Below are 27284 nucleotides of genomic sequence, written 5' to 3'. Positions count from 1 at the left end.
ATCTCTTCAAAAGCATAACTTTATCTCAAATGTAATTGGGGAGGTGCTAGAATTAATTATTAGTTATCCTAGAGTTTGTTCTATAGGGGAAAACCAGAACTTCCCAGAATATGAATTTTAAAAATATTCTGCTTCTCAATAGCCACAAGTCATTCCAACACCATTTCGTCATCCATCTACAAAGACATTTAGTTGCACATTTAGACACTAGGGCCGCCCAAGATGCTAGAAAACACTGAGCAACATGAAAGACCCTTTTAATCTGTTGACTAATACCCTGGGTTTCCTTTGAAAATCCCGAGGGTAACTCAGCTTGTATCTTGTTTACTTTAAAAATCAGCATCACCAGTTCAAGATAAAATGCTGTAGAAACTGCTTCTTCAGCGGTCAGATTAGGGAGCTGCAGGTCCGCAGAAATAGGAGTGGAAGAAACTTCTCACTCACGTCAAGATGGAAACGGCACAGGAGCTGTTTAGCTAAATTTTATGTAGAGGACTTAACCAGAGGAAGTCCCCATCTAGACTCAGCATCGCAAAGGGGCAGCCTTCTTTGTTCAGTAGATCTGTTTCTACTCTAAATGTTGTTTGTCAGTAGAGCTGTAACAGGTGGTAAAATGAATTCTCACTTTGGGAGGCCAAGGTGGAAGAATCGTTTGAGCCCAGGAGTTTGAGACAAGCCTGGACAACATAGTGAGACCCTGTGGTCTACAAAAAAATAAACCCAATTAGCCAGGCATGGTGGTACGCACTTATAGTCCCAGCTACTCGAGAGGCTAAGGTGGGAGGATCACTTGAGCCTGGAAAATCGAGGCTGCAGTGAGCCAAGATTGTGCCACTGCACTCCTGCCTGGGTGACAGAGGGAGACCCTGTCTCAAAAAAAGGATTCTACTGGGTTAGCATTTCTTTTCTTTTTTTTCTTTCTCTTTCCTTTCTTTTCTTTCTTTTGTCTCACTCTGTTACTCAGGCTGGAGTGCGTGGCACTATCTCGGCTCACTGCAACCTCTACCTCCCAGGTTCAAGTGATTCTCGTGTCTCAGCCTCCCAAGTAGCTGGGATTACAGGCACAAGCCACCACGCCTGGCTAATTTTTTGTGTTTTTAGTAGGGAAAGGATTTCGCCATGTTGGCCTGACTGGTCGCTAACCCCTGACCTCAGGTGATCTGACCTCCTCGGCCTCCCTAAGCACTGGGATTACAGGTGTGAGCCACCACGCCTGTCCCACATTTATTTCTGATCGTCAGTGGGTAATGACTTCAAATGCTCCCCAGCCGTCACCTGTCCAGTTCTTTTCCCTCCTCACTGCCAAGGTCCTGGTATAAGCACCAACCCCTCTCCGCTGTCGTTCTTAGATAACAGAAAGAATCTAAGCTTCTCCCTGCTTCAGCCTGATCCTGGCACCTTCCCTGATATACACACACTATTCACTTACTTGAGTTAGAGTGGCCTCTGGGACTCAACTGAGGTCATCCCCTCCTCAACATCTCCTGGCTTCCCTTCACACACCAAATGCAACTGAAACCCCATCCTTACAACAGTTCTACCGAACCACCGCTCCACACCTCTCAGCCCCATCTCTGTCCTCCTCAGCCCCTCCACCCGGCCACACTGACCATCCTCCCTCCCGTGCAGCGCCCCATGCTCGTTCTGGGCTTTGGGGTTAGTTAGCACCAGCTGTTCCCCTATCTGGAACTCACCCATTCACTCAACAGCTACTTACCGAGTGCCTGGTATGTGCCAGGGATTTCAGACATTGTGGACATTGAGATGAGGCAGCCTTTATCAAGCTTATATTCCAGTAGGACAGACAAGTAGCGAGCAGGTAGCAGGGTGGGGGTAAGCATTCAGGTATATGTGCTGTGGAAGAGGGGAGGGGTACTCGCTTAAATGGACAGTCCAAGAAAGTGCTCCCCCTCCTTTTTTTTTTTTTTTTGGAGATGGAGTCTCGCTCTGTCACTAGCCTGGAGTGTAGTGGCGCAATCTTGGCTCACTGCAACCTCCGCCTCCAGGGTTCAAGGGATTCCCCTGCCTCAGCCTCCTGAGTAGCTGGGACTACAGGTGTGCACCACCACGCCTGGCTAATTTTTTGTATTTTAGTAGAGGCGAGTTTTCACCATGTTGGCCAGGATGGTCTCGATCTCCTGACCGTGTGATCCACCTGCATCAGCCTCCCAAAGTGCTGGTGGGATTACAGGCGTAAGCCACCATGCCCGGCCAGGAAGTTCCCTGAGATCTGAAGGCATGAGGGAAGCTATCTTGATGTGTTCAAGAAGCTATCTTTTTTTGTTTGTTTGTTTGTTTTTTTCAGACAGAGCCTTGCTCTGTCACCCAGGCTGAAGTGCAGTGGCGCAATCTCAGCTCACTGCAACCTCCACCTCCTGGGTTCAAGTGATTTTTGTGCCTCAGCCTCCTGAGTAGCTGGGATTACAGAGGCCCACCATCACGCCTGGCTAATGTTTGTATTTTTAGTAGAGACGGTTTCACCATGTTGGCTAGGCTGGGTTCAAACTCCTGACCTCAAGTGATCCGTCTACCTTGGCCTCCCAAAGTGCTGGGATTAATAGCTTATCTGATGTGTTGCTTATTTTTTTATGGTGACTCCACCCCACTCCAAGAGTACTCAAGTCCTTAAGAGTGGAGATCTTCCTTACCTGTTCACTTCTCTGTCTCTAGTGATGAGAATGTGGCCCAGCGCACAGCAGGTGCTTGGTAAATATTTGTGGAAGGAATATAAGTGCTGGGAGCTGGGGCTGTAGAGGTGAACTCATGCAGGCTTCAGTCTTGGTTTTTGCTGCTGCCTTAACTTGCACAGTTAAGCGGGGAGAGGGCTGCTGCTGCTCAAAGAAACAACCTCCTTTAGAGTGAGTCATACCTTCCTTCTAACCTGCCATTGCTGAAAGTGTAGATTCGTCCAGATTTCTCCTAGTAAGGGGACACACTGGAGGAGGTCAAGACTGTGGTCATTAAATAAGACTGGAAGATTCTAACAAGATGGGATTTCATAAGAGGCAGTGAGGTACCAGGGGAAGCAATTGTTCCTGACTACCAGGAACGTGATTTCTGGGAAGATGAGGATGGCACCTGGGCAGAAGGGGAAGGATCTCAGAACCCAGGGAGGGAGGCAGCAGGCATTTTAGCCCAAAGCTGCCAGGAGAGCACATCACGAAAATGCACAGCTGCTTTTTAGTTGTATGTTGGTGAGTCCAGGGATGCGGTTAGAACATTTGGCTTTGTGTCCGCTGATGAATCACATGAACTTGGCACATCACTTAACTCTTTTTTTTTTGAGATGGACATTCACTCTTGTCACCCAGACTGGAGTGCAATGGCACAATCTCAGCTCACTACAGCCTCTGCCTCGGTTCAAGCAATTCTCCTGCCTCAGCCTCCCGAGTAGCTGGGACTACAGGCCTGCGCCACCATGGCCAGCTAGTTTTTGTACTTTTAGTAGAGAAGGTGTTTCACCACGTTGGCCAGGCTGGTCTTTGAACTCCTGATCTCAGGTCATCCACCTGCCTTGGCCTCCCAAAGTGCTGGGATTATAGACGTGAGCCACCGCGTTGGGTCACATCACTTAACTTCCGACCTTGTTAAAGAAACAATAATTCTGACACTTGTTGAAATTGTACGGAAGACTTTAGTCAAGACCACTGTAATAAGGGGCATTGCAGTAGGGAGGAGAGCTCAGGTTCACCTCTGGGTGAAAGGAAACGTGGGGATTTGTAGCCCACAAGCAGAATGAGGGGATCAGTGGGTGGAAAATTCCTAAGAGATGGGGTTGGGGGGACTCTTGCTAAACTGGCCTAACAAGATTCTTTGTGAAGGCAGGCTAAGGGCCTAGCCACCACAGCGCTGTTGTGAAATAAAGTCAGCTGGGAGACACCATGTAAACCCTACATTGTGAGTAGCAAATGTGAGTGAGAGGGTGTTAGGACAATGAGGTGTCTTCCACGTTAAGTGGAATTTACAATGCTGCGTCAGTGCCAGATCTTGAACGACCCCAAATGCACCTGTTTGAATACTTACTTTTCCTCCTTGCCCTAAACACTGAGTTTTATTCTAGCTACTCCCTGGTCACTGATTTAACTCAGCAGCTGTCACCTGATGTGAGGAGGAAGAGGGAGCTTACAGTGAAGAGAGCACGGACTTAGAAACAGCTTCTGGAGACTCTGCAGACAGAGGGCCCATGTGGAGTGGGGATAGTTGGCAGTGTCCAGGCCACTTAAGCTGGACCTTGTGCTAAGTTTCTCCTGTAACTGTGACATAGTATTTGTTTGTTTTGGGACCATGTCTTGCTCTGTCACCCAGGCTGGAGTGCAGTGGCACAATCTTGGCTCCCTGCAACGTCTGCCTCCTGGGTTCAAACGATTCTCCTGCCTCAGCCTCCTGAGTAGTTGGGACTGCAGGCGTGTGCTATCATGCCTACTTAATTTTTGTATTTTTAGTAGGGACAGCATTTTGCCATGTTGGTCAGGATGGTCTCAAACTCCTGGCCTCAGGTGATCTGCCCGCCTTGGCCTACCAAAGTGCTGGGATTACAGGCCTGAGCCACTGCACCCAGCCATGACATAGTATTGGAAAGAAAAGATTTGTCTCAATGAGAGCTGGTTTTGAAGCAGTAGGGAAAAGAGGATTTATCAGGGTGATTGGCTAATCTTTTGGGGGGAAATTATATTTCTCTTTTATTATAATACTTCAAAATAGACAGACAAAAATATTAAACATAAGTACAATACCATAAGGAAAATATAGGTGAATATTTATGTGATCTTGAGGAAGAGTTTGTGAGTGTGATGTCAAAGAGAAAACAAGTTTAAGAAGTTTGACTACTGATAGCTTGGTCATTTGCAAAAGAAAGATGTAGGCCGGGTGCGGTGGCTCATGCCTTTGGGTGGCTCATGCCTTTGGGTGGCTCACGCCTTTGGGTGGCTCAGCACTTTGGGAGGCTGAGGCGGGTGGATCACAAGGTCAGGAGATTGAGACCATCCTGGCTAACATGGTGAAACCCTGTCTTTACTAAAAAATACAAAAAAATTAGCTGGGTGTGGTGATGGGCACCTGTAGTCCCAGCTACTTGGGAGGCTGAGGCAGGAGAATGGCGTGAACCCAGGAGGCGGAGCTTGCAGAGAGCCGAGATCGTGCCACTGCACTCCAGCCTGGGCGACAGAGCAAGACTCTGTCTCAAAAAAAAAAAAAAAATGCCAGCAGCATTTAGGCCAAAGAATACATTCTTAAGGTATGAACAGTGCTTATAAGAGGGAATGCCGTGTGACCATTACAAAAACGGTCGCAAAAGAAGACAAATGGATGAAACAACTCGCTCCACAAATCAAAGAAGTGTAAATAAAACCAGAAGACTGAAATCACTTATTCAAAAGATTTTTATTAAGAATTTGGACTATTACAATAACAGCCTGATTGAATGTTACATCTAAACTCAAAAGTACTTCTTTTTTTTGTCTCCCAGGCTGGAGTGCAATGGCTCAGTCTCGGCTCACTGCAATCTCTGCCTCCTGGGTTCAAGTGATTCTCCTGCCTCAGCCTCCCCAGTAGCTGGGATTACAGGTGTGCACCACCATGCCTGGCTAATTTTTTTTGTATTTTCAGTAGAGACGGGGTTTCACCATGTTGGCCAGGCTGATCTTGAACTCCTGACTCAGGTGATCCACCCGCCTCAGCCTCCGAAAGTGCTGGGATTACAGGCGTGAGCCACCGTGCCTGGCCAACTCTAAAGTATTTTTAAAGAAATGGCAGGCTGGGCACAGTGGCTCATGCCTGTGATCCCAGCACTTTGCAAGGCTGAGGTGGGAGGACTGCTTGAACCCAGGAGTTTAAGAGCAGCCTGGGCAATGTAGTGAGACCTTGTCTCTACAAATATATATATATATATATAAATAAAATGAGATGTCATCTCTATAAATACAAAGGAGAGAGAGAGAAAAAAACAGAGAGAGATAGAAAGAAAGAAATTCTGTTTAAAAAAGAAATGCCCACTTTTGAAGGCCGAGGCAGGCGGATCACCTGAGGTCAGGAGTTCGAGACTAGCCTGGCCAACATGGTGAAATGCCATCTCTACTAAAAATATAAAAATTAGTTGGGCGTGGTGGTGCACACCTGTAATCCCAGCTACTTGGGAGGCTGAGACAGGAGAATCGCTTGAACCCAGGAGGCGGAGGTTGTAGTGAGCTGAAATTGTACCATTGCACTCCAGCCTGGGTGACAAGAGTGAAACTCCATCTCAAAAAAAAGACAAAAGAAATGCCATCCTGTAATGTGTGCAATCTAGCGAGTTATTAGACATGAATGCAAAGATAAAAGTTATTCATAGTTAGTGATTTCATATAAATAAGCATTGCTTACGTTTATTTGTTCTCAAAAATTAAGAACCCCAAGTGACAGTTGATTTATCAAATCATCTTCTCCTAGGAAATAGAAACTTCAGCCTAGCTTTTTTTTTTTTTTTTTAGACAGAGTCTCACTTTGCCACCTAAGCTGGAGTGCAGTGGCATGATCTCAGCTCACTGCAACCTCCACCCCCCGAGTTCAAGTGATTCTCCTGCCTCAACCTCCCGAGTAGTTGGGGTTACAGGCGCCTGCCACTGCGCCAGGCTAATTTTTGTATTTTTAATAGAGATGGGGTTTCACCATCTTGGCCAGGCTGGTCTTGAACTCCTGACCTCGTGATCCACCCACCTCCACCTCCCAAAGTGCTGGGATTATAGGTGTGAGCCACCGCGCCCATCCCTGCCTAGCTTTTTAAAATAATCACCACAACAACAAATTTCAAAGTAAGTGGATCGTTTGCTGCCGCATTTGGAAACTTCCACTGAGCTGTGTTTGGCTGAGGCTGGGTGTGGCAGGAAAGGGTGTTTATGTGAGCACGCTGATACACCACTCCAGAATTGAACCTGCAAACTAGGTTGTGGGTATTGGTTTATGATGGCAAATTCATCACTCTACGCTTGTAGAAACAATTGTGTGTCTGCACATATGTGCATCCCTGTATGTGTGTGTGTATGTGTGTGCATGCATATGTATGCCTGTGCACACATATGTCTTGGGGAAAAGAGGATTGGAAAGTGAAGGCATCAGTACGTGATTTGAATTTCAGGAGGAAGGAGAAAAGACATGAGATGCTGGCTGGAAACTCGGCAGCTGGCCTAGTAGGAACTCTTCACCCAGGGAATCCTTCAGCCAAGATAATAAGAGGGACAATTGGGGATCTCTTGTTAAAGTTCAGCTTTCCCATGGAGCAAAAAGAATGCCAGGGCGGTGAGACAAAAGACATGCATCTTAATCCTGACTGTCATTCATAAAACGCCTTTTGTCCATTCAGAGCGATTTTAGTACTTGGCTCTGTGGGCCAAGGGTAGAAAAGAACAAGAAGGAATTTTTATTAAGTTACGCTTTCAATGAACTGAGCTTTCTATGAAAGAATTCAATCTAATATCATTGAGGGCTTGATTTTTTTTTTTTTAAAGCAAGGATTGTTTTAAGTTAGATACACCAAATAAGTAAGTGATTGTACTAAACCGCTCCAGAAAACATTTTTAAAATTGATGATTTGTTAACTAAGTTCAAACCAGGCGAGGAAGAAATAAAATGGGAAGCTTAGTAAGTTCTTTAATAAGGACTACTTGTCTGGCAAAGGGATATTTCCCATTGAGCTCAATAAATACACAGTAAACGTTTGCCTACACCACAAGTCATATATTTTTGTAGGAGCCAATCACCAACCCTCACCTCTACCCCTACTCCAGCAAAAGGCCACATGGAGAGGCAAACCATTTGCATGCACAGAAATATTCGGTTATTGCTAACTGGTAAACCCCTTGCTGTACACCCCCAGATTAAAAAAAATGTGTAGGTAGCTCATCCAAAGCCATCTCTACTGGATTAGGACTCCAGAATCAAAGAGCAGGCTCATAGAACAAGTGAACTTACTTCAGAGGCTTCCTCCCTCTAGGCATCAAAGAAGCTATAATCAAATATTTATTTGCTGTGCCTCTGGCTGGGCTGTCTAAGCGGTGGGGAGAATAAGGTATCTTAAGGCAAGGAATGGATTGCTAATGTAAGTGCTGTCTAAGCAGTGGGGAGAATAAGGTATCTTAAGGCAAGGAATGGATTGCTAATGTAAGTGCTGCCTAGAGACAAACAAACATCTGCTCTTTCATTACACAAAGAAATTTCCAAGCACCTCCCTCCCCCTCGCTCCTGGGATGTGTATGCTTGTTTATTTTGCAACTGTATTTAGTCATGGAATTTCCAGAACCACTGGAGTCTAGGGAAGAAGCCCATGGCCAGTGAGTCACATTTTTAATGGACAAAGAGGGTTGTTCGGTGATTTTTAGAGATGATAATTGAGCATGGTCATGAGTAGTTTGGGTCACTGCAACAGAAGTTGAAGAAGAGGATACTGCTGTTATCTGCTCTGTCTCTCATTGTAGAATTCAGCCTGGTAGTCCACTCCAATTCCCTGCTCCAGCAGAAACCTTTTTTTTTTCTTGGAGACGGAGTCCTGCTCTGTCACCAGGCTGGAGTGCAGTGGTGTGATCTTGGCTCACTGCAACCCTCACCTCCCATGTTCAAGCGATTCTCCTGCCTCAGCCTCCCGAGTAGCTGGGACTACAGGCATGCACCCCCATGCCCAGCTAATTTTTGTATTTTTAGTAGAGATGGGGTTTCACCATGTTGGGCAGGATGATCTCGATCTCTTGACCTTGTGATCCGCCCGCCTTGGCCTCCTAAAGTGCTGGGATTACAGGCGTGAGCCACCACACCTGGCCCAGAAACCTTTTTCATTGGCATGACACATCATTTGTCCAACTGTTAATGCGGAAAAGCCAGGGCCAAGAGCAGTTCATTAGTTTGGCTCTTTTTTTTTTGGAGATTGAGTTTAGGCTGGAGTGCAGTGATGCGATCTCAGCTTACTGTAAACTCTGCTTCCTGGATTCAAGCAATTTTCCTGCCTCAGCCTCCTGAGTAGCTAGGATTATAGGTGCCCACCACCACACCAGGCTAATTTTTGTATTTTTAGTAGAGACAGAGTTTCACCGTGTTGGCCAGGCTGGTCTCAAATTCCTGACCTCAAATGATCCACCCACCTTGGCCTCTCAAAGTGTTGGGATTACAGGCGTGAGCCACTGCACCCGGCTAGTTTGGCTCTTGGTGTACTAAGTGTTCTGTTGGTGTCTTGGCATCCCTAAGCATATTACTGACCCTCCCCTGTAGACAGTAATCTCAACTGTAAAGTAAGAGGTAAAACCCCATGTAATCTACGAGGTCTGTGGTCAGAGCCTATGGTTCTAATTGTCCAAGGGAACAGCAGTCTTAAAATTAAATGGAGAGAGAGCTTGCTTTTAAAAAGATGGAAGTTGGGTGTGGTGGTGAGCACTTGTAGTCCCCGCTACTTTGGAGACTGAGACGGGAGGATCGCTTGAGCCCAGGAGTTTGAGGTTATAGTGAGCCATGATTGTGCCTCTGTACTCTAGCCTCAGCAACAGAAGGAGAGCCTGTCTCTTAAAAAAAATTAATTTGAAAAGGTAGAGAAAAAAATAATAAAAAGATGGAGACCCCGCATTTGCATGGAGTCTGCAAAGGGGTGTGTTTAGAAATCTTTCCTGTTGACTCTAATTTAGAGTTTTTAGGTCTAGATGAATATATTAATTCATCATATGAAATGACACCAGGAAGAATCTGGTTCCTTATTGAAAAGGAAAGATGTACGTCCCCTGTCCAGGCCACCTCGGTGGGGCCCCAGGGAGGGGCTGGCTGCTCTACCTTTTAATGTTTTCATTTTCCTTTGCTTTGCAACGGAGATAACCAGGGTGTTGATGTGTCAGAAGTGCTGCAAGGAGAATGGTTTGGTTTCTGGCACCACAGTAAGCCACAAAAAGGACCAAAAATAAAACAAAAATTTCCGAAAGAAATGGAAAAGAAAATAATCCGAATGTAGCCGACAAGTTCAGTCTGCTTATGCAATTTCCACCTTAAGCTCTGACTCAATCTTTCTTCTTCAGCCAGCACAGGCCAGCCAGAAGATGACACTGAGACTACAGGTTTGGAAGGCGGCGTTGCCATGCCAGGTGCCGAAGATGATGTGGTGACTCCAGGAACCAGCGAAGACCGCTATAAGTCTGGCTTGACAACTCTGGTCAGTGTCCTGGGAAGAGAGGAATTTTTTCCGTAGGCATGTGATCACATGCAAGGCTATGATGTATATTAATTTACTTTATATAAAAATGTATCTATCTATAAAATCAGCATGAGCCACCATACCAAGGAATAGTTACGTGGCTCAACAAAGAAGAATAAGTCCTCACTTAATGTTGTTGATAGGTTCTTGGAAACTGTGACTTGAAGCAAAATGACTTAGAAAGAACCAACATTATTTGAGGACCTGCTGCATGTCATTTTCCTTAAAGTCGCAGTTTCCAAGAATCTATCAACAATGTTAAGTGAGGAGTTACTCTCCTTCCCAATTTCGTCCACTTAGCTGGTGTGCTGATCACAGGTGGTTTGAGAGTAGAAGCCAGAGCTTCTCAAATTGGTAAAAGGAGCCAGGATTTTACATTTCCAATCTGTTACAGCCCAACTTTCAATACAATGAAAGTTTTCTTGGGTGTTGTGGCAATGTCATTGCTATAAAGGGTTCTAAATATGTCTTCTCGGCCGGGCGTGGTGGCTCACACCTGTAATCCCAGCACTTTGGGAGTCTGAGGCAGGTGGATCACCTGAGGTCAGGAGTTGGAGATCAGCCTGACCAAGATGATGAAACCTTGTCTCTATTAAAAATACAAAAATTAGCTGGGTGTGGTGGTGTGCACCTGTGATCCCAGCTGCTCGGGAGGCTGAGACAGGAGAATAGCTTGAACCCGGGAGGTGGAGTTTGCAGTGAGCCGAGATTGCACCACTGCACTCCAGCCTGGGCAACGAGAGTGAAACTCCGCCTCAAAAAATAAATAAATAAATAAATAAATAAATAAATAAATAAGTCAGTCAGTCAGTCTCAATTTCTTTTCTCACTATAGACTGGTAATAAACAGGACTAGAATCAGTCCACAGACCACAAGATTATAGACTATTTAGCCTCTCGACCAACACATTCTTAACCTGATGAATTTTAATTAACTCATATGTGTTACATACCTACCATAGACAAGACAAGGTGCCAGGCACTGGGAGGGATTGAGGAGGTCAATGAGCCACATCCTCGACCTTTGAGGGAATCTATGATTTCTTTGGTAACAGAACGGAGGTTCCTGCCTGCCTATCTGACCTGTACACCAGCATCTCCTTAACTTTCTCTTTTTCTGCCATCTTGGCCTTTCTGACCTTTGAACACACTAAGCTTGTTCCAACTTAGGCTTTTGTTTTCTCTGCCTAGAACACTGCCCAGATCTTTCCATGGCTGACTTATAATTCTCAAGTTTGATGCCATCTCAAACAGCCTAAAGTAATCTCACCCCCACATCTGTTGGAAGTAAAGCTCAGAGTCGCAGAGAAAACGAACACTTAAACAAAAGATTTTTCACCAAGGCAAATTTATTTCTGTAGAAGGGTGTTTCTCGCAGGACTGGTTGTCACAAGAGCACACCGAACAAAAGAGGGAAAGGGTTTTTTTATTCTTAATGCAGTTTGTCCCTACTACTGTGTCCATTGGCTGGAGTTTGACAGCACAATTTAAACTGAGACCGATTGGCTAACTTGAAAGACAGTTTTGGCGGGAAGAGTCGTTACAGCAAGAGGGGTAAATTACAGAATGGCTGACTTTTTCTTACGCATCTCAAGGTTGATGCCATCTCAAACAGCCTAAAGTAGTCTCACCCCCACCTCCATCAGAAGTCACCCTCTAGCCCTTAGGTCAGCAAACTACCCACCAGATTTGGCCCGCCCACTGTGTTTGTAAATGAAGTTTTATTGGAACACAGCAATACTCATTCAGTTGAGAATTGTCTGGCTGCTTTCCTACTGTAAGAGTAGAGTTGATTAGTTAGAATAGAGACTGTGTGGCCTGTACAGCTGAAATATTTACCCATCTGGCCCTTTACAGAATAAATTTTCCAAAGGCTAGTCTAGTCTAGTCTAGACAAGGCTAGCTTGTATTTCTTTCAAAGCACTCAAAATCATATCAAACCACCCTTTGTACTTATTTACCTACTAAATGTTCCTATTCTGCTACCCCACCCCAGAATGCCAGCTTCAAGAGAGCAGAGAATTTATATTATTCACATTATAGTCCCAGGGCTTGGAACCATGCTGGGCCCATAGGAGGTGCTCATTAGCATATGTTTTTTATTGTGGTTAAAAAAATAACATGAAATTTATCATCTCAACCATTTTTCAGTGTACAATTCAGTAGTGTTAAGTATATTCACATCATTAAACCGATCTCCAGAACTTTTCGTCCTGTAAAACTGAAACTCTATACCCATGAAACAATAACTCATTCTTCCCTTCCCCCAGCCCCTGGCAGCCACTATTCTACTTTCTGTCTTATGAATTTGACTCCTCTAGGCACCTCATGTAAGTGGAATCATACAGTACTTGTCTTTTGTGACTGGTTTATTTCACTTAGCATAATGTCCTCAAGGTTCATCCATGCTATGGCATGTGTCGGAATGTTCATCCTTTTTAAAGCTGAACAGGCTGGGTGTGGTGACTCACGCCTGTAATCCTAGCACTTTGGGAGGCCAAGGCAGGCAGATCACCTGAGGTCGGGAGTTCGAGGCCAGCCTGACCAACATGGAGAAACCCCATCTCTACTAAATATAGAAAATTAGCTGGGTGTGGTGGCAGGCGCCTGTAATCCCAGCTACTCGGGAGGCTGAGGTAGGAGAATTGCATGAACCTGGAAGGCAAAGCTTGCGGTGAAACGAGATTGCACCATTGCACTCCAGCCTGGGCAACAAGAGCGAAACTCCATCTCAAAAAAATAAAAACAAAAAATAAAAAAATAAAGCTGAATAATGTTCTGTTGCATGTATAGACCATATTGTGTATCCATTCTTCTGTCTGCAGACGCTTGGGTTGCTGCCACTTTTGGCTGTTGTGAATAATGCTGCTATGAACATGTGTGTACAACTGTCTCTTCAAGATCTAATTGTTCTGTTCATTTTCTTCTACTTGCAATTCATGCCATCATATGTTCCATATTTTTATGCCACCTTAAATCCTTTTATAAGGCAGGGTATATATTTTAAAGACAGTAGGCTTTATTTCCTGTTTTTCCTCATTTACACCTACAATAGGTGGCAACAAGTGTCAACAGTGTAACAGGCATTCGCATCGAGGATCTGCCAACTTCAGAAAGCACAGTCCACGCGCAAGAACAAAGTCCAAGCGCCACAGCCTCAAACGTGGCCACCAGTCACTCCACGGGTAAGAAAACCAGCCACCTCCATGGGGGCTGATCTGCTTTTGCATAATCGGTGCATTCCAAAGTCCATCAACAAATGTAATAATCAATAGGGGGCATATTGGGATGCAAGAGTGACTTCTGAACCAAGCTTTATATGGTAGGTTCAGAATTCTATTTCAATTGATACATTTGGTTTAGTGGGTTGCTGAACATACCTCTCTACCTAGAATAACTAGTGATAACACCCGCACAGGGTGAGTTAAGTAGCTACTGAGATTGCACGTTGGACCCCAAGTGGATAGAATGTGACGTGAAGAACTTTGTGTTGACACCCAAGGGCACGACACTCAGCCATCCTCTGTAAATCTTAATAGATTGTATATGAATACTTAGCACCTTACCTTGAGTTCATGTCTGTATGCATGGTGCAAGACTCTGTTCTCCGCCTGGCGCAGTGGCTCACGCCTGTAATCCGAGCACTTTGGGAGGCTGAGGCGGGCAGATCACAAGGTCAGGAGATCGAGACCATCCTGGCTAACACGGTGAAACCCCGTCTCTACTGAAAATACTAAAAATTAGCCGGGAGTGGTGGCTGGCGCCTGTAGTCCCAGCTACTTGGGAAGCTGAGGCAGGAGAATGGCCTGAACCCAGGAGGCAGAGCTTACAGTGAGCCCAGATGACGCCACTGCACTCCAACCTGGGCGACAGTGCGAGAATCCGTCTCAAAAAAAAAAAAAAACACAAAACAAAAAAACAAGCTTTTTTTTTTGTACCCCCATGTTTATAGCAGCATTATTCACAATAGCTAAAATACAGAAACAACTCAAGTGGCCATGGATAGTTGGATAGATAAGCAAAATGTGGTGTATATGACGGAATATTATTCAGCCTTGAAAATGAAAATGCAGACACATAATACAACATGGAGGAAACTTAAGGACATTATGCAAAGTGAAATAAACCAGTACAAAAGAAATACTGTATGTCTCTACTTATATGAGGCCCCTTGAATAGTCAAATTCATGGAGACATAAAGTAGAGTGGTGGTTGCCAGGGGCTGGGGGAAGAGGAGAATGAGGAGTTACTGTTTAGTGGGTAGAGTTCCAGTTTTGCAAGATGAAAGGGGTTCAGGAGGTGGATGGTGGTGATGATTGAACAATAGGGTGAATGTACTTAATACCACTGAACTGCACATTTAAAAATGGTTAATTTAGTACATTTTATCCTGCATGTTTTACCACAGTGTTGGCGGGGGGGGAACCTTATAAAGGGCTTTGAGATAAAACCTGAAGCTCACTCCAAGCTGTTAAAGAAATGGTTAACATTTAAACACCAGAGAAAGCCAAGCTGAGCTAAGCACAGAAAGAATAATCAATATAAATGATCATTGGAAAACATTTCAAAATTTTGGAGAATTGCTCATTTGTGACATGGGTTGACAGCTAATCAGCAGCAGAAAATTCTGCCATCCGTGTTGAATATTCTGTCATACTTCATACTCCTTTTCTGTTCCTTTAAAAAAATTCTCAGTTGCCTGGGAAGTAACTCATGTTACTGTTTCTTCCTGTCCCCTGCCCCACCCTGTCACAAAATTGCCCCTTCCTGTCACAAAAAATTGTGACTGAGTGCACATTCCTACTTAATACATCATTATTCCAAGACATTTTCACATGTGAGCCAAAATGTCATTATAAGCACTCAGTTTTGAATGGGTAATTTTATTAGGGCAGCAGATGTTCAGTTTTGCTGTGAAACACCCAAATACGATGACGTGCACATGTATGATGCATGCTCATGATCACAGTGCCATTGGGAGGGAGATGGGAAATATGGCACTAATAAGCTCTAATTTAGTAACAAATCCTCCACAAACTTTAGTAATATATTTTCTAACCAATGGTGTATTTGATAATGGTATATTAAGAGCCTGGAATCAGCTGCCACATGGTAGGACGTGATCAGCAAATGATTGACTTATCTCTTCGGGCAGTTGACTTCTATCAATGACATTTGGGGAGTTGATTTGATACCGTCTTTGTTCTGGGAAAGCTCAAATCCAGCCATGTCCTATATGGTGGGGTAGCACAGTCAGCATGAGCTCTTACGTGCTCTATACCCATGGGTTCAGCTTGTGCAGGGAGTGCTGGTTTCTGGGACCTCTACCCTGGGGCCATCTTGAGGAGGTGCCTTGTGCTGAGGAGAACCTTGGTACAAAAGGGACAGTTTTCAAACCCAACCATTAGAAAAAGTAGGCATCTTTTACATGATAGTTGGCTAGTTTTACCACTGATTAGGGAAGCTACTGGATATCTGGGGTATTTTGCAAGCTGTGAACTAAGATTTTAGGGCAGGGCCTGATTGATGATTAACTTCTCCAATTTCTTATTAAATCAAGACATCTTGACTTTTTCTCTATCTGCAAACTAGTCAATAGCCACCACCCAGAGGAGTTAAGGACTCGTTATATAAAGAGGTCAAGAAGAAAAGACATTTTTATTTTTAAATAGGTTATTGCATAAAATTATTCAAAAGAAACTCACAATGACAAATACATTGTAACTATTAGACTGGGTTTGACTGCAGATAGAAACCCTAAAGTAACAGTGGCACAAACACAAAGGGTGTATTTGCTCATGAAACTTACTGGTCCTATTGTTGCCTTGTAAAAATTTGGATTTTGCTACCAAAGAAGTAGCAGGAAATAGATATTGAGACTAATCACAATCTTGGTCACATCTTCCCAAACTAAAGTATTAATCTCAAAGTGAGTAATACCTCTTCACAGTCTGTCCCTTCTCTGTGATCTTGACATTGGACTAAGAATCCACAGCTCTGGATTCTTCTGCTACCTTAACCTCTGATACTCCTTGATCATTTATTTAAGATCTTTGTGGCTCAGTTTCCTTTACTCTGCTTTCTAAACTATAAAATTAATACATAGAAAAGTGCTATGAACCCATTGGTGTGAATAAGGGTTCATAAATTAGATAATAATAGTTACAAAGACAGTGTCACATCGGGGCTTGTTTAAAAATCCCCGGATCCAATTTATTTAAAAAGCCATCCTCTTGGTTTACGTTTTGCTGCTTTCCACTTGGGTAAATTCGTCTTTTGCCAATTGTTAAATTATAGTTATTAAACCCTAATAATTCTACATTATTGTATCTTTCTATTCACAGAGAAAGTAGATGGAGACACACAGACAACAGTTGAGAAAGGTAGGCTAGATTTTGGCATCAAAATACTCTTACTGGGGGTTTTTAAAAATTTCTTTGAAGCTAATTGTTGAGATGAATTGCGTTCTTTTCTGAGAAAACATTCCGAGAACAGATTTCAAGCTTTTTTTTTTTTTTAAAGAGAGAAAAGGGAATTTCTTGTATTTGAAACTAAGCAAACCTCAGATGAGTCTATTCCCTTAATGTCAGATATGGGGAATGGTATCATATCACAGTTTATCATTACTAAGGATGAAAATAGGGGCCAACTTAATAGTCATACGTAAACACTACCCAAAAATTAACACTTAAGCCAATGTGAGTGTTACGTTGATAGATCCTCAGACCCAGAAATCTTCCCATTTGTAAAATAGGATTAGACTAGCCCACATTTTCTCCTTTTGGAAGAAATGCTCCATGCTCAAACAACATAGAGCAATATTTGCTATGTGCAGTAGGGCAGTGGCTTTGTTTATATGTTACATATTTTATCACCGATGTATTTTTTCTCTGGGGCTCATGCTTTTTTTCTCTGTCTTGTTCAGATGGTTTGGCAACAGTGACCCTGGTTGGAATCATAGTTGGGGTCTTACTAGCCATCGGCTTCATTGGTGGAATCATCGTCGTGGTTATGCGAAAAATGTCGGGAAGGTACTCGTAAGTAAATAGCTTACACCCATGTGATAGGTAAATGAAGCTCATCATGTCTAGAACTCAAAACTTTGAACTAATAGAAATCTCTAATATAAGCTGGGTGTGGTGGCTCGTGCCTGTAGTCTCAGCTGCTGGGCACCTGCAGACCAGCCTGGGCAACATAGTAAGACCCTGTCTCAAAAAAATAATCTCTGGTACAATGGTCATGTTCCAAAGTTCCTTACTTGGGGCTCTTGAGTGCAGTGGCTCACACCTGGAATCCCAGTGCTTTGAGAGGCTGAGGCAGGAGGTTCACTTGTGCCCAGGAATTTGAGGCTGCAGTGAGCTATGATTGTGCCACCGCACTCCAGCCTGGGTGACAGAGCAAGACTGTGTCTCTTAAAAATAAGAAAGAGCCTCTTAATCTTCAAAAGGACTACATCTGAAGTTTCCCCAGGAGGACAAATGTCTACTTAGACCTTATAAATTTCCAAAATAAGAGAGTCAGAGCCAGAGGTGGCTTGTAAGTTGACTTCTGTTGAGATCTGACCACATTTGATCTGTTGTTTTAATTTTCCAACTAACTGAACTTGGAAGAAAACTCAAACCAAGTTTTAATCTGATGCCTAATCAGCCCGTCTCCAACCATCAGAGAAAAGGCTTCTAGAAAACTACCTGTCACAGAGTCAGCAGCCCATTCGGATTAGGAGTTCCACTGAGGATGGGGTCTTTTTCATTGAGATCTTCCGCTCTTGCCCTGCGTGCACCCACATACGTGCTCATAGACTCCTAGCTTTGACTGTTGTTGAAGGGAAGGAGTTTTTTCTCCTTATTAAGCTTCCTTAAGAATTCAGAATATCTACACTCATGGCCAGAGGAAACCTTTTTCTTTCTCTTTCTTTTTCTTTCTTTTTTTTTTTTTGAGACAGTCTTGCTCTGTCACCAGGCTGGATGGAGTAGTGCAATCTCGGCTCACTGCAACCTCTGACTCCCAGGTTCAAGCGATTCCCCTGCCTCCGCCTCTCAAGTAGCTGGGACTACAGGCATGCACCACCACACCTGGCTAATTTTTTGTATTTTTTATTAGAGATAGGGTTTCACCATGTTGGCCAGGATGGTCTCAATCTCCTGACCTTGTGATCCACCCACCTCAGCCTCCCGAAATGCTGTGATTACAGGCATGAGCCACCGCGCCCGGCCAAAAACCTTTTTCTTATATGAGTTGGAGGGATGATATATGATGGAAGGGAGGGGAGAGGACAAGTGATAAAACACCTGGAGGGTTGAGGTATACAGGGGACAACACAGCTGTGGACTTAGCATGTTTGGAAAAGCCAGGCAGTTTGACTCTGCTGTGTGAGGATGAAGGCATGGAGGAGGAATGTCAGGAACAAGAGATGATCACCAGGTGTCAGAACTTGGAAGATTTAGAGCAAAGGACAATAAGAAAAAGGACTCACGGAGTTACTATTCACAATGCCAGTAAGAGACACGACCGTCACCCTTCTCTATTTTCACAGGCCCTAAAGAGCTGAAGGGTTACGCCCTGCTGCCAACGTGCTTAAAAAAGACCGTTTCTGACTCTGTGCCCTGTCCCTGAGCTCGTGGGAGAAGATGACCCGTGGAACGCTTGCCTGGCCCACTCAGAATCCACGGTGACCTCTCCGCTTGCCAAAATAACCGAAGGAAAGACTGTTCACCAGACTTGGCTCCTCTAAACATTTGCTGTTCAAACATGTTTTTGAATATACATTCTATAAAAGATTATTTGAAAGACAAAATTCATAGAAAAGGGAGCAAAACTGTGTAAACTGATTTGTAACTAAGACAGGACCATTGGATCGATATTATATGCTGTAACCATGTGTCTCCGTCTGACCATTCTTGTTATTGTTAAAATGCAGAGGAATCTGGAAATATTTATATCCACGGAGTCCTTGGATCCAGTGCTACGTCAGTAAATAGCACCAGCATTTTGCAATTGCTGATCTGCTGAAATGTACACATTCTGGTCTAGTTTGGTCTATCTTTTAAAGCCTGATCTGGTGTGAATAATCAAGTAGGAAATCTAAACTTGGATAACACGTGGTGAACAACTGCCTTTAGCTGGTCCAGATTAATCATTTCAAAGACATCCATTTTAGATCACAAGCAGGAAGTCGATAGTCTCAAAGGCACTTTGTTTCTCCCAAGTAGGCCACCAGGCAGCCTCTAGAGTTGCTTTACCCAAATCTTTTCTCCAGCCATGACTTGGTGACTATAAGCTTGCTCCCACCTGCCCCCTCAACTTCCCTCAGATCATGAGGAGCCAGGGCTAAGGGGGCAGCCTTCTCTCTTCCCAATGATGCACATCCTTCACATTGGCTGCTTTGTTCTGGAATATGGATATCTCAGCCTGGATGCCGAGGAAGCTGCTGGATGCTTAATGGTGCTAGAGGCTCAAGTGTGTTTGAAACCAAGAGCCAGTTGGCCCCCGTGCAGAAAGAAATCCTGTGTGAGCCTCTGGTATGAGAAATAAAATCTGCCAGTTTTATAACATTCACTTTCTGCCTCTGAGGAAAGATACAGGGAACAAAAATCAATTTGTACAATCTTAATTTTAAAAGCAGCTTGACTAAATACCTGATTTAAAAATAGAAGACATCCCCAGTCCTCATGACATACCACAAATATCTGTGGGGTCCTGTTGGAAAGAACAAAATAAAGGAGCCCAAGGGGTCATTCTGTCTTAGCACCATCCAGCCTGGCACTTCTCTTCCCATACATCCATTGGATTTTTTTTTTTCCTAAACAAAGTTTTTATACTGAGCAGATGCTCTGCGGTTGTGCAATTCTGGTATCCTCTAAATGTGTAAGCATTCATAAAACAGGAAAAAGTAAACTATCATTCGGAAGCACAGCCCATTCCTCCCATTTTTTGCAATAATGTGTGGATGTTATTTTAAACAGTGTGTCTGTGTGTTCCCAAATCCAGCTGGCCCCACCAGCTCAGATTCCTTTTTTTTTTTTTTTTTTTCTTTTTTGTGAAACGCAGTCTGCAACCCTGCCTCCCGGCAATTGTACATGTGTCAGGATGTCAAAAAGCAATTCTCCTGCCTCAGCCTCCTGAGTAGCTGGGACTACAGGTTCCTACCACCACACCCGGCCAATTTTTGTATTTTTAGTAGAGATGGGGTTTCACCGTATTGGCGAGGATGATCTCTATCTCTTGACCTCGTGATCTGCCCGCCTCGGCCTGCCAAAGTGCTGGGATTACAGGCGTGAGCCACTGCACTCGGCCTCAGATTCCATATTTGAACACCAGCTGATTGAGAGAAGGGGAATGAGAAGAGCTGGATGAGTTTAAATAACTTTCATTGTTCAGATTCCTGAACAGGAGTTGGGATAATGGCCATCTTTTCTTTCCTATCCTTTCTTCCCCCCTCACTGTGAAAAATAACAGTCCACCCCAAGTCATACACTGGACCCAGTGCCTGCGGGGACAGGACTGTGGGTTTCTTGGTCACACCTGTGTTGGTGCTCAATGCAGTGTAGACATGTTTTCAAATAAAACAAATGATTGTGTACAACAATGAGTCAGACTTTTGTTGCAAAACACAAGTCTGGGCCACACGTGGGAACATCTCCAGATAAGATTACAACTTAGGTAAATGCCTGCCTGTTGCCTTGCTTGAGAGTGGATTATAGATGGCCAGGGGAATGAATTCCACAGGAGGAAAACACACCTACACCTTTCAGCTAGGTCTGCCAAAGTAGAGGTCAAGTAGAAGCATGGGCATGGGAGACACGTGGCACCTGGGGGCTCTCTCCCTCTGTGGTCCCAAAGGGTTAATGAGGTTTTCCCTGATATTTTCTGTTTTGTTTTGAGATGGAGTCTCGCTCTGTCGCCCAGGCTGGAGTGCAGTGGCACGATCTCGGCTCACTGCAACCTCCACTTTTGGGCTCAAGCAATTCTGTCTCAGCCTCCCAAGTAGCTGGGACTATAGGCGTGCACCACCACACCCACCTAATTTTTGTATTTTTAGTAGAGACGGGGTTTCACCACATTGGCCAGGATGGTCTTGATCTCCTGACCTCGTGATCTGTCCCTGCCTCAGCCTCCGAAAGTGCTGGGATTACAGGTGTGAGCCACTGTGCCCGGCCACCTGATTAATTTCTCAGCACTGGAGGGTAAAACCAGGTGAGGGGGCAATTTCATCTTGCCCCTGCTAGTCCTCCCTAGAAACCTCACCTCAGGAGAGGTGAATCCCTGTTGCTGGGGGACGCCCCACGGTTCCTTGCTCACCCCGACTCTGTCTGGAGATTGCCCTGGCCAGCTCCTGGGTGGGTGCTGCAGGTCTCCTCCTCCCGACCCCACCTCACCGCTCCATGTGGATTTATCCTCCTGATGCGGGTCCCTTCCCTGCCAGCTCTATCCCCACTTGTAAGGGTCAGGTGCTAGGAGCGGGAGAGCAGTTAGCCCCATGACTTCCTCGAAATAAATATTCAATATTGTTAAATTAGGACTGTTGAATTTGTCCGTTGTCAGTAATCCTGGGTGCCCATTTGAGTTCCAAACAAGGAACCATATTGTATGCCTGTAGTTCCAGCTGTTTGGGAGGCTGAGGTGGGAGGATCATTTAAGCCAGGAGTTCAAGGCCAGCCTGGGCAACAAAGTGAGAGCCCCATCTCTTAAAAGATGGACCAGGGTTCTAGTCCTGTTCTGCTCCTCCACACCTGTAACCCTTCAGGGAAGTCATTTAACTTCTTTGGGCTGCAGTTTCTTCTAAGAACTTTCATGAGATTGTCAGAAAGCATCCCTTTTCTAGCAGAAAACTAACCACATCTACCTAGTCCAACAGATTGAAAGAGAGCGGACCCTCAACTATGTTACACGTAAATTTACATTCCATTACATGCCACCCCCAGGAGATGACTGGAAACTGGGGGAGCTGCCAGGGTTCTGGAAGTTTAGGGAAACAGCTCTATCAGAGACATCTGGGAGCAGGGGGTGCTGAGGTTAGCTCTTTGCATGATATAAAGGCCTTGTTTTTAACCCCTACTTTTTCCCCTCAACCTGGGAAAACCAGTTGAAAAACCAGGGCTTAGTTCTGCTTCATGGGCCACCTTCAAGGCTTGGCTTTCATGAACAGGAAAGAGCAAGGAACTGTTAATCCCTTTGCTGTCTCTATTTTTATTTTAATTCAGATTTATTTAGTATTCAGGGCATGGGGCAGTTTGTGACATGCTTCGATTGGGGAATGGTGCACGTTTTGATATTAAAACTTTTGCCAATTAAAAGTCCATTGAAAGTGGAAAAAGAATTCTCCCCAAAATATAGCTGCATATTAACACATACACTAAAAATAGAGTCATCCCCTTGTGTGCACTGGAGGACTTGTTCCCTGAAACATTGCCTTTTTCTTTGCTCTTCCTGAAGCTTAAAATCGGGTTAGAACATATAATAGATCCTGGATTTTTCAACTCAGTAAATATAAATGATGTAAGTGTGGTTATTGGTCAACAATGCAGAATGAGTCTAAAATCACACTCACTGGTGTGAATGGGAGTTTTTTTGGCCCAGGGGCCCAGCATGCAGGTACGTACCTCGTACAGGCAAAGCCAGCTTGAAAGCACTAAACACTATTCCTCAGCACTGTTTCTTACTCTGAGATTATTTTGTCAGATGCTGACTCAAAGCACAGCGTGTTCTATTTCTGCATCCAAGGGCTCCGGGCCATAGTACAGACAGTCCTATGCGTGGTTCTGAGACCTTGCTCCTCCTCCCATTTTTTCTTTCCTACCTCCTTCTCTACTGCTGCCTCTGCCTTTCCACTGATGCAAATTTTTGAGAAAACAATCACGTGCTGGTCACATACCGGGGCGATCAGCAAATGTTTCTGAAGTGACGGCTTCCCTCTGGATGCTGCTGAAGTAGTCAAAGAGGTCGTCTGAAATATGTGTTTGAATAAATGAGCTTACAGTCCTCCGCATGTAACCTCAGGAAGGTGTACAGGTGTCCTGACCGAAGTGGGAGGTGGACCCCTTCCTCTTGCTCCTGTTCCCACCCTTCCACAGAGCATCTGTAGGTGAGGCTGGATCTGTGGATGGCCCGGGGCTCACTGGAAAGGGAGTAGGATGCTTGTCCAGCAAGATCCAGAAACAAAAGACACTCCCTTGGGTATAACTGCTGAAGAACTCTCATGGGACAGGAGTAATCTGTTCTTTCATTTATTTATTCATTCAAACATTTATGTTCAGGCCCGTCCCAGGTGCTGGGAATCCATAGTGCATGAAACCAACAAAAATTCCTGCTGACATAGAGCTTACATTCTAATGCTGGAGACTGCAAAAAAAAAAAAAATAAGTAAATAATAAGAGTGTGAAAATGAGAGACAATGGAGAAAAACACAGCAAGGAGAGGAAGTTCAAGTTTGGAGGAGCTGCAGCATGGAGTCTGGGGTGGGAGAAGGCCTCTCTGAGAGTCAAGCCATGTTCCTGAAGTGGCATGGCGAGGAGTGATCCTGATGGGTACCTGAGGGAAAAGTATTCTGGGCAAAGGGCATAGCAAAGGTCTGAGGCAGGAGCACCCTTGGCATGTTTTAGGGAATGCAGGGAAGCTCAGAAGGCTGGAGCAGTCAGCGCAGGGGACCATGGTAGGAGATGACGTCAGAGAGGTGGAGTGCCCTTGGAAATGGGGAGCCATGGGAAGCTTTTGAGCAGAGGAGTGACATGATCTGACTTACATTTAAAAAAAAAATCCTCACTTCTGGTTGGGAACTGGCCAGTGTGAGGATCCAAGCAAGAGATGATGGCAGTTCAGACCAGGATGACAGCAGTGGACGTGGTTTAAGGTGGTCCGGTTCTAGTGATAATTTGAATGAAGTCAACAGAGTTATCTGATAGATTGGATGTGGGATATGAGAAAAATGGGAGGGTCAAGATGACACTAAGGATTTTTGACTTGGGCAACTGGGATAATGGAGTTGCTATCAGTTTATAGGGCAAGGCTGTGGGTGCTGCAGGCTTGATAGGGCAGAGTTGGAGTTCTGTGTTGAACATGCAGAATTTGAGCTGAGTACAGATATCCAGCTGGGGGTATGAAGCAGGCAGTTGGGCACATGAGTCTAGAGTTTAAATGAGAGTTGACTGGAGACATAATTTGGGAGTTGCTAGAACCTAACAACCTTGATGCTGATGAGCTCACCATGGGCATGAGTATAAATAGAAAAAGGCAAGTCCAAGAACTGAGCTCTGGTGTACCTCAAGGTTAAGAGTCAGGGATATGCAGAGAGATCACCAAAGGAGTCTCCCACCGTGGATTGGATGAAATACATTTCAGGATTAGCCATTCCTGTTGTTCTCTTCTGTACCATCTAACAGTCTTCTGATTAAAAATCCAGCTTCCGGCCGGGCACGGTGGCTCACGCCTGTAATCCCAGCACTTTGGGAGGCCAAGGCGGGCAGATCACAAGGTCAGGAAATCGAGACCATCCTGGCTAACACGGTGAAACCCCGTCTCTTCTAAAAATACAAAAAAAATTAGCCGGGCGTGGTGGCATGCGCCTGTAGTCCCAGCTATTCGGGAGGCTGAGGCAGGAGAACGGCGTGAACCAGGGAGGCGGAGCTTGCAGTGAGCCGAGATCGCGCCACTGCACTCCAGCCCGGGCGACAGAGCGAGATTCCATCTCAAAAAAAAAATAATAACAATAAATAAATTAAAAAATCCAGCTCCCCAAGTAGCTTAATACTGGAACGAGGGTGTCCTGGATAATGGACACAAATATTCCCACCACTGGAAAAGAATATTAGTTGAAAATTACTAACTTGACATTTGGGGTTATAATCAGTTTCTTATGAGTTGATTGGCATGAGTTAGGTCCTAGGACCTGCTCAACCCGGTTACTGTTATGCAACTGGGGTTTTAAAACTATAAATCTTCAGGCCAGAATGATGACCACATCAAAATACTCCTGCATGTTGGGCATCCAACTCTCTTCCTAGACAGCACTTCTATTGTAAGTCCCAACTACAATGGTTCCTACTGACCTCTCAGTTTAGCATCCATCTGCTGCACTGAGTTGCTCTGATCAAGCTTCCGAATGACGTCGTGTATGTCAATTCCAGGCCCTCTTCTTGGTCTTGTCTTCATTCATCCTCTGCAGCCATCAGCCCTGTTTTTGGTCCCCTTCTTGAAGCCGTCTTCTCTCGCTTGGTCTGCATGACATGCTCCCTTATTGGTTGCCCTTCCTGGTTCTCTGCAAGCTGTTCTACTGGCTCTTTTCTTCACTTCCCCCTCTTTGCTCACAGGCATACTTCAGGCTTACTTTTTGCTTCTCTATGGTCTTTCCCTTGGAGAACTCATCTATTCTTAGAGCTTCAAATGGCGTAAGCTCCAGAAGAGCAGGCATCTGTTTGGTTCTCGGCTACATCCTTAGTCCCTGCAGCAGTAACTGGCACATAACAAGTGAACAGTGCCTCCCCCTTTACATGTGCGCCATCAGCCTCCTAATTCAGATCCTCAAGCAAAATCTCATCACAATTGCAAACTTACATGCCCACATCCCCTCCTCCAATCTGATCTGCATTCTACCAATGGGATCTTCCTAAAATGTACTTTTTTTGTTTGCACATGTCACCACATTCTAAAAGTGATCCAGTGATTTCCTACAAAATAACTTGATGGTCAAGGGCTTCTACACTTTTTTTTCCCTTAAGAGATAGGGTCTTGCTATGTTGCCCAGGCTGGATTTGATCAAACTCCTGGACTCAAGCAATCCTCCCACCTCGGCGTCCTGAGCAGCTGTGACCACAAGCATGCACCACAGCACCCAGTGGCTGATATACTCCCATCCAAGTACCAGCCAGGTCCGACCCTGCTTAGCTTCTGAGACGCATCCAGAGTGGTATGGCCGTAGGCGCTGGCAGCTTCTATACTTTATCATGGGGCTGATATCACATTTGTACCTCCACTGTATTCAAGTGAAAAGAGCATGGCTCTAGACCCTGGCTATTGCAGCTTTGGTTCCAGGCTGTCCTACTTCCGGTGTGGAGGAAATTGCTTAACGTTTTTACGTCATCACACTCTTGATTTAAAGGAACCAAGACTCAGAAAGAAAGCATCCTTATGCAATGCTATGTGTTACATGTATACATGTGAATACATGGGAAATAAATCCTACAGGAACCCCCAAGCAGCCACATAGCTCAGCCTACAGGAACTGAGAGTTTTCTACACAGCACTGGACTCTGGATTATCTTAACACCTCTACCACTGTTCTGGACAGTTTTCCTGTGCCCCGGTGAGTCTATTCTCCACTTTTCCTCCCCTGACTCTGTGACCTGAGAGGTTGACTTGAATAGACTACATCAACCAAGCTCTCTTGCTCTCAAGGTTCTGGTTGGGTTTGGCCAATGGAAGGCACTGAGAGGTGATCCAAGGGCAACAGAAGAGACAGGCTGAAGTATTTATTCTTCCGGCTTCTTCTCTGCAAGGCCACATGCTGCCGGTCATTGTGTTTTTCTTTTTTGAGACAGAGTCTCACTCTGTCACCCAGGCTGGAGTACAGTGGCACGATCTCGGCTCACTGCAGCCTCCACTTCCTGGGTTCAAGCAATTCTCCTGCCTCAGCCTCCCGAGTAGCTGGGATTACAGGCGCGCACCACTATGCCTGGCTAATTTTTTGTAATTTTAGTAGAGACAGGGTTTCGCCATGTTGGCCAGGCTGGTCTCGAACTCCTGGCCTCAAGTGATCCACCCGCCTCAGCCTCCCAAAGTGCTGGGATTATAGGCCTGAGCCACCGCGCCTGGTCCAGTCATTGTGTTTTTCTACCAAAAACCCCATCTCCTGTTGGGTGGCCCTTTGCTTTTACCGTAAGTCTCACCAGGTTCCAGGAACAAACTCCTCTTTTTGTGTCTTTAAACCTATGGATGCTAAGGGCTTCTTACAATCACTAACCTTCAGGTGCTTCACCATCCCTTTTTGGTTTCCTTAACCCTGTGTTGCCACTGGCAAACAGTTCATCCAACTCTCTGCCATCACTCTTTTGAGGGTGCCATGTGTTTCCTGCCGGTGCCCTGACTGATAAAACCACATGGG

At 44.9% G+C, this 27284-nt stretch overlaps 1 protein-coding gene across 1 annotated transcript in view; it reads left to right on the top strand.

The window, feature by feature from the left end:
* PDPN (podoplanin) overlaps positions 1–20774 on the top strand; it is a 34387-nt gene extending 13613 nt beyond the window's left edge. Inside the window, 5 exon segments of the mRNA XM_004024702.5 lie at positions 10017–10150; positions 13248–13377; positions 16537–16575; positions 17118–17229; positions 18726–20774. Coding sequence (XP_004024751.2) covers positions 10017–10150; positions 13248–13377; positions 16537–16575; positions 17118–17229; positions 18726–18732 — 422 coding nt within the window. The 3' untranslated portion in view covers positions 18733–20774.
* The last annotated feature ends 6510 nt before the right edge of the window (positions 20775–27284 follow it).

Source organism: Gorilla gorilla, chromosome 1, assembly GCF_029281585.2.
Source record: "Gorilla gorilla gorilla isolate KB3781 chromosome 1, NHGRI_mGorGor1-v2.1_pri, whole genome shotgun sequence".
NCBI classification, from domain to species: Eukaryota; Metazoa; Chordata; class Mammalia; order Primates; family Hominidae; genus Gorilla; species Gorilla gorilla.
This window is presented reverse-complemented; position numbering and strand designations above follow the sequence as displayed.